Here is a 7,883-nt window from a genome sequence, read left to right as displayed (position 1 = left end):
TGGGCTGGCATCTTCGCGGAGGGTGTGTGAGTCCCCCCGCGCCGCCCCGACCTCGCCCGGCAGCGGGTGGCCCCCCCGGGCGCCCCCCGGGCGGAGCCCGCAGTCACTGCGGGGCTGGAGAGCCGCTACCTGGGGGCAGAGGGACAGGGGGGCGCCGAGCAGGCAGACAGGACTTATTCCCCGAGTGGCAGCTCCTCGGACCGGTGTCACTAAATAAATAAATCACGTACCCCTTCAGCTTTGCAACCCAGGGCTACGCAGGCTCCGTGTGTTCCCATCTCCAAAATTTATCGGCACTTGGAAATGTCGAACCAGCTATCAGTGGTCTTTAGCTCTTACGTCCCCTTCCCTATTTTTCTTTCTCCTGTTACAGATATAATTCCGTAGATCTATATGTATTTTATGTATAATTCCATAATATCATGTGTCACTGCAGTGATACTTTGTGGTCTCACCCTAGTTTTATGTCTGAAAATGCTATTTAAAGAAGCCTGTAAGATAACATATTAGGCAGCTTTAAAAGCAGGTTGGAGTGTGGGGTGGACTTAAATTCGATGTAAATGAAAGGGTAAAAAAAAAAAAAAAAAAAAGAAAACCAAACCCAAACCAAAACAAACCACATAGTTTTCATTTAGGAAAAAAAAAATACACTTAAACAGACACACATACAAATGTGCAATCTTAGATTCTGGTCAGTATTTAAAAGCAGTATAATCAACAGGAAGGAGCACTTACCTATTGAAAAGGATGATTTAATAATATATATTTATATATATTAGCTTTATGTCTTCCCAATAAAATGTACACAAAATACCCCCTTCGATCAGATTAGTTCCCATATTAGCCTGGGTAAGAAAAAGCATTCTAAAGAGTGGAGGAAAAAATGTATAAAAATGTTGAAAGAACCTACAGTTCCTTATTAGGCGAAGATACAATATTTATTCCTTGTCTCCTGGGATGAAGCTCCTCTATCTATTGTCCTCCCAGTTCTCAGTGCTGATGCTTAATTTTCAAAACTTCTATATTACCAAGGGACCTACGACATCAGCCAAAGAAATACCCAGCAAGTACAAAATCTGATCCAGGGAGCAGCTTTTGTGCAGAGGGAAAATTTTGTTCCTACAGGTTTTTAAGGAGGTGCATGGAAAAGCGAGAGATCTGATCTATGCAGATACATTGCAAATTCTCTCTGTCTGTAGAGATTTTTTCTAAAAAAAATTGGGGAAATACATGAACTTTGGATTTTTCAAATTTTTCCTTTTTTTTTTTTTTTTTTTTTTTTTTAAATTTGGAGAGGGGAGTTTTAACCAGAGTTGGGGGTTTTTTCCTCTCCTTTTTTTTTTTTTTTTTTTTTTTTTTTCGGAGAACCAAAAAATGTCAACTACCTTTCCAGGTCTCGTCCACGATGCAGAGGTATTTTGTGTGTGTGCGTGTGTGTGTGTGTGTGTGCGCGCGTGTGTGTGGATGTGTGTGTGCGTGTGTGTGCATATGTGTGTGTGTATGTGCCTGTGTGGTTGTTTCCATTTTTTTAAAATCCATATTGGACCGTTACGTTTAATTATAATCCGGCTTCAGAGATAACTTAAAGAAGTATAGAGAGAAAATTCGTTATGACATCTGTCGCCAGCAAGGGCAACTCATTACCACGTTAAAACCGTTGCCAGAACGAAAATCAGAATAATACCCCTAATAATATAATGAAGTGGAGAGAAATCACCACCAGCTCGCCAGGAATGGGGAGTTCTCGCTAAAAAGCAGGACTCTCCTTTCTTTCGAAACGCAGGGGAAAGAGGGGGGGAATTTTGGATCTGATTCGTTATTTTAAAAAGAAAGAAAAATAGGGGTTCAAAAAAAAAAAAAAAAAAGAAGAGAAAGAAGGAAGGAAGGAAGAAAGGAAGGCAAGCAGGCGGCAAAGCTTTCTCAATGTGTAACGCTGTAACATAGGGACGGGACTTGTGTGTATTCTCGGTAGTTTCCTCTGTTTGATGACTTTTTTTTTTGTGTCAGCCCCATATTACAGCTGTGATCAGGAGGTGGATGGATAGATGGATGGTTAGATGGATGAATAGATGGATAGATAGATAGATAGATAGATAGTTTTTATTTCAGTGCGTGGATTCCTTTTGCTGGACAGTATTAAGGGCAGGCTGGGCTGTTTATGATTTTTTGAACAGACCTTTATGGCACCAGCCCAAGGTAGGAAAGGATCTTTTGTTGCTGGGGTTGCTGCTGGCAGGCTTAGACGCTTCTGCAGGGGGAGAAGCTATGCAGGACAGCGTGGTTGGAAGAAGCGTACCCGGGGTTTTCAATGACAAACCTCCAGTTTTGGGGTCTTCTTTTCACTTCTTCCTTTCAGATACGTCATGACGGATCAAACAGTTACCGTTTGATGCAGCTTGGATGCCTGGAGTCTGTGGCCAACTCGACCGTCGCCTATTCCTCCTCATCTCCTCTCACTTACTCTACCACGGGCACCGAGTTCGCCTCCCCGTACTTCTCCACTAACCACCAGTACACCCCACTGCACCACCAGTCCTTCCACTACGAGTTCCAACACAGCCACCCGGCAGTCAACCCCGACGCTTACTCCTTGAACTCTCTCCACCACTCCCAGCAATATTACCAGCAGATCCACCATGGAGAACCCACTGATTTTATCAACCTGCACAATGCGCGGGCACTCAAGTCCTCCTGCTTGGACGAGCAGAGGAGAGAGCTGGGGTGCTTAGATGCTTACCGCCGCCACGACCTGTCTCTTATGAGCCATGGATCCCAATATGGGATGCATCCAGATCAAAGACTCCTGCCAGGACCAAGCCTTGGGCTTGCAGCCTCGGGAGCTGACGATTTGCAGGTAAATAGCATGCCATCTCCTTTCGAGGTACCTTCCCCTCCCCTCCCCCTGCCCTGGACCCCCCCCCACCACCCCCACCCCCACCCCCATTTTCCTCTTCTCGGAATAGCTCATACAAAGGAGGGAAGAGTCATCCCAAATCCGATCCAGAGCCCTTCCCCTCCAGACTGGTAGCGGCAAGAAAAATATGTGGAAGGAAAAAAACAAAAAACCCAACCAAGCAAGTGGACTTCTTTGGCCAAACAAACAAATTAAACAAAAACAACCTCGCTCCTGCCTTCGCCGCGTGGGCTGTGTCTCTGTGATGGCTGAGACCATGGGGGTCCCCCGGAGATTTCGGGGTGCGTGTGCGTGTGCCAGCCCTGACCCACTCACACGGAACCCAAACCAAACCAGACCAAACCCATCTTCTTGCTTTTCCTAAACTTTTCCTTTCTTTCGGCGCGCGGAGCACTTTGCAGCGACAGAGCAGGCAAATGATTTAAGGAAGGCATGGAGTAGGAAAAGAGAAAAAAGGCAGGGCAGGAAATAAATCTGCTTTCCGACAGACGTACAAAGGCAAACCTTCCGAGATATGAGGGAGGAAAGGGATAAACGGAGGAAAGAGATGTTCGTCAGAAAAAGTCAGAATGATAAAAATGCCTCGCGATATTTGATCTAGGTGTTAATAGGGTGAGAGATAAAGCAGATAAAGCTAAATTCATCCATCTATCTATCTAATAATTAATCTACTCCACCCTAACCGGCACCTGGACCCATTTAAAAAATCCAATTTCTGTGTATCAAAAGCTCACGTTTATCCGCTCAGAAATCCTTTCCCAAGCGCTAAAAATTCACCTCCGCTAAACTGAGCCGGCTGCTTAAATGAAATTGGTTTCCAAAATTGCAAACAACGCCATCCTGTACCTAACCCCCATTACGAGATGTGCCCCAAATCAAAAGCCAACCTTCCTTCTCCCGACGAGCTGAGGAACTGAGGGCTTCCCCATCAGCAGGGAGAGACAAACGGGACCGTATTTACTGTACTTACTTTTCCCCCATACCTCGCTTCCTGGCATACAAAGCTGGCTATGTTGGTCTTTCCAAAAAGATGTAGCGGTCAAAGGCTTGGGGGGGGCGGGAAAAATCAACCCGAAGTTTGTAAAATTAAGGTTTATTTACTTCCCTTAAAATCAAAGCACGAACAAAATAATCCAAACAATCTTTTTATATAAGGGAAAAGAAATCCTTTTTTCCGTTTTTTTTTTTTTTTCCTAGGAAGAAAATAAACCACCAACAAAGAATGCTATCTTTTATACCTCAGATGAGGAAACTCTAGCTATTTAAACCTAGTTTTCTCCACTAATATTCACTGTTTAATTTTATCCTCTCTGGCCATTTTTTTTTTGTTTACATTTTTCACAAGGATCTCCTTATGTTACCCCCCTCAAAAAAAAAAAAAAAAATCTGCCATTCACTGCTCAACCCCAACTAAAACCTATTTACTCCTTTTTATAACCACGTCTGCTGCTGATTTTTTTGTATCTGTACAAATTTTTTTTCTTTGGCAGGCACAAAGCCTTGTATTTTTCAAAAGAGGGGATTAGGAACGTTTGCAAGACAGCAGACAATGCCTAAGTCCCGGGCAAAAAAGCACCATAGTTTATCCAATTTTCGACTTAGTGCCATTCAACTGGTCATTTATGCAATGTCATCCGACCAAACAACATGTTTCCCTTAAAAAAAAAAAAAAAAAAAAAAAAAAAAAGGTTGGTTAAGCTGCTAGAGGCACAGCCTGTTTTTATTTATTTAACGAAGAAGAAAAACAACAGTTTTCCTTTGGAAAATATTAATTTTTCGATCACAAGTTATTATCAAATAAAATACTTAGGTGTTTGTACCTAATCTCCTCTTTATTTTTCCTCCTCCCTCTTTTTCCGAACACAAGAGGGAGTGTGCAGAGCTATCAAAAAGCCTGAGCAGTGAGAAGTTGAAAATATTAATATTTGTCGTTAGGACTTAGATGATTCAGAACAAGTTGGACTCTCGCGAATATCACTTCGGGTTTAGAGGGAAGCGTTTTGGTGGTGAGCGGAAACAGGACTGCACAGAAATACTTTTAAACCAAAATTGTGGTCTAACCAGTCTTCCCCTTTCTCCTTAGTCTTTCTTTTTAAAACGTTCATCAGCATATGCCTCATTTCAAATGCAACAAATGTAAATATACTTTTCCCTGCACAGAATTTTAAGTGAATGTCCAATAGTTTCGAGGGCGGTTTAAGTCAGCCTAACAGATGCAAACAGTCTTGGAGCTGGAGTGGCATCTTTCAGTGCCCTAAAAAGATTTTCCATGGGCAACAAAGAAAACTGTCACACCTTTTCCCATCACCGCTTTAATTTATGCTCAGTCGCCAAGTTTTTTTCATATTGATTTCATAATCACTTTAAGGCAGAACACTTAAAATAAAAAAGGGCCTTGAAAAGGAAGGTCTTACAGGGCCAGCGCCAATATGGTGAAAGTGGGGGAGAGAGCCAGGACTGTAAAGATTGTTTTGTAAAGTGGGGTTTTTATTATGCACCGACTCTCTCCGCATTTACTTAACTCTTCACGGGCTGTTGAATAGGTTAACACCCTTAAAGGCCTCTTTCATGTCCAATACCTCGTTTGTTTGTAGAGGAAAATGCGTCTTTAACACATTTCCACTGGGCAAAGATTTAGGTTTGGTTTGTTGTGTTTTTTTAACCCCAACATAAGGAAAAACCCAAAGAAAACCCAACCCTTTCAAGTCTTTTATCACTCCAATAAAAATATTTATTAAGGAGGGCGAAGATCCCCAAATAATCAGCCTTGTAACAGGAGAATAAAGAAGTGAGATCTCTTCGGACGTGCACCAGAAGCCCTAGGCAGGTTTTTTGATGGTTCTTCACCCCACACTCACACATGGGTGCCTGTGTGTGTGCGCGCACAGATGCATATTCATCCCCACCTATGTGCGGACACACGCATTGTTACAACACCCTCACGACTCTGTGGAGCCGGCAAAGCCCAATAGGTCATCTGTTGTTTGTGCTCTTTGTCTACTTCTGTGCACACTTTCTAAGTCGGTATATGCGTGTCGCAAAAGATATCTGTGAATTCAGCTGTGTGCCCGAATATAAATATACCGCCAAACATACAAAAACACTAAAGTTTTTACCTCTGTGAGTGCAACTGTAGAGCGGGAATACACTTCTCTCAAAAGTACTTGTTTGTCTGTCTATCCTGCCATGTAACTGCCGGTCTAAGTTGCCAGTTCGGGATAAATTCCCGTATTTAATTGGCAATGGAAGGAAAATTATTCTGCGTTTGCTGGGGTAGGGGCAGATGGCAGGATGGTGGGAGGATTACACTTGGGCTCGCTGAGAGTAACTGTGTTTTTCCAGTTCACCTTAACTATTGTTCCTGGGCGAGTCATGTAACAAAGCAAAAGCTGTGTGATCTCTCTGTGGGTTTCTGTGTCTGATTTCTTTCTTTCCTTTCTTTCCTTGTTTCCCCCTCATTACTTAAGAGCTCAGTGGAGGCCCAGTGTGGACTTGTACTCAACGGGCAAGGAGGTGTGATAAGAAGAGGTAAGAGGTTACAAATACTTGCGTCTCTCAGTTTTTGTAAACATACCTCCCCCTCCATTTCTCCCTGACTTTCCCTCCCCCACTGTTTAGCGTAGTTTGGATTTACTGCGGAAAAAGTGGTAATTTGCCGTTTGTCAGAAGTACGTTCAAACTCGCTTAGAGCACTTCACATTTCACAGTCCATTTGCACTTTACAAACGATCTGTTCCTCGGTAGCTCTCGGATACTCCCGCTGAATTCAGAGTTTTCCTGACTCGGTGTAACATTGCCCCGTTTAATCGGGATGATCCCTGATAGTTTGAGAAGCGTGTTCCCTGGCGCCGGGCTGTTAAACCGGTAGTTTGATCTCGTGCGAGGGAAAAAAAAGAGGAGTTTTTTTGGAAATGTGGTTTCAGTACCGCTACAGACCGGTGTGGAACTCTCTTTTGAGTGTCACTTCATTTGATAACCATCTGTCAATGTAAATACCGAACATCAAAGTTAGAGGAGAGGTTTGGAGCTCGTGTTAAATACACGTCTCTACAGCATTTGCGAAATCTCAATATCCCGGGGAGTTTGTTATTACCATCATTTACCCTGAAGAGAAACAGCACTGGTCTAAAGGCCTAACGCAGGAGCACATTTTCCTCACAAGCTTAAACGCATCCTTTTATTCCCGATATAAACCACGTAATGCAGTCTGGGAGAGGACACTTGGAGACTCAGCCTCTCACAATGCACATTTCTTGTGCTGTTATCCCCTTATTCATTATATCCAACATGAAAAACAGACATTTAGGAGATATTTTGGGTGACGCCAAACTATTATGGCAGGGAGTTGCTTTCAGCCATCACTTCCTTAGACAAACTTCAGTCCCACTGAAACAAAATTATTGCTGGAACACCAGTCCCGCACGACTGTGGTGGTGGGTGGGGGGGCATGGGGAGCGGGCTTTCACGCCGCTATCTCCGGGGAGGGGGCTTTGGCAGGGCTCTGTCCCTGCACCGCCGCAGGCCGGGCTCGGTGCCGGGGCTGCGCAGGGCGGGCGGAGGGAGCCGCGGGACGGGACGGGAGCGGCGTGGCGGTGGTGCTGAAGGGACAGCTCCCCTCGGCCGCCCCGCTCCGCCCGGCCCCGGCCCCGCCTCGCCGCCGCGGGCGGCCCCGGCCCCGCGCTCGGGGACAGCCACGGGCGACTCCAACCCTGCTGTCCCCTCCCTTGGCACCGCTGGCGGGAAGCTGTGGAGAGAGCCCTGCAAACTCCTGCCCCACTCGCGCTGCCGGCGCCTGCGCCTGCCCGAGTCCTTGTCTCTCGGATTTCAGCGTATTCTAATTATCCCGAGGAAGAAGGATAATTATCCCTAGGAAGAGTGATAATTCTTTCGGGTTTGATCCGAGAGCTGACCTCCGAGAAGCGGAGATCGTTAGCTGAAAGAGAGGCAGACTGAGTCCCCATCAGCTGGG

General features: G+C 45.0%; 1 protein-coding gene across 3 annotated transcripts in view; it reads left to right on the top strand.

The window, feature by feature from the left end:
• Nucleotides 1-1,313: 1,313 nt before the first annotated feature.
• The window catches only part of TFAP2D (transcription factor AP-2 delta), a 51,985-nt gene continuing 45,415 nt past the window's right edge, over nucleotides 1,314-7,883 (top strand). Inside the window, exons 1-3 of one of the 3 annotated variants that reach the window (XM_032104522.1) lie at nucleotides 1,314-1,413; nucleotides 2,357-2,854; nucleotides 6,382-6,442. In XM_032104522.1, the coding sequence (XP_031960413.1) occupies nucleotides 1,375-1,413; nucleotides 2,357-2,854; nucleotides 6,382-6,442 (598 nt within the window). In that variant the 5' untranslated portion in view covers nucleotides 1,314-1,374. Of the gene's footprint in view, nucleotides 1,414-1,506; nucleotides 2,855-6,381; nucleotides 6,443-7,883 lie in introns of those variants that run through there. The other 2 variants (XM_032104523.1, XM_032104521.1) reach the window with 2 other exon arrangements.

Source organism: Corvus moneduloides, chromosome 3, assembly GCF_009650955.1.
Source record: "Corvus moneduloides isolate bCorMon1 chromosome 3, bCorMon1.pri, whole genome shotgun sequence".
NCBI classification, from domain to species: domain Eukaryota; kingdom Metazoa; phylum Chordata; class Aves; order Passeriformes; family Corvidae; genus Corvus; species Corvus moneduloides.
The sequence above is the reverse complement of the archived record's forward strand: the minus strand, read 5'-3'. Positions and strand labels throughout refer to the sequence as shown.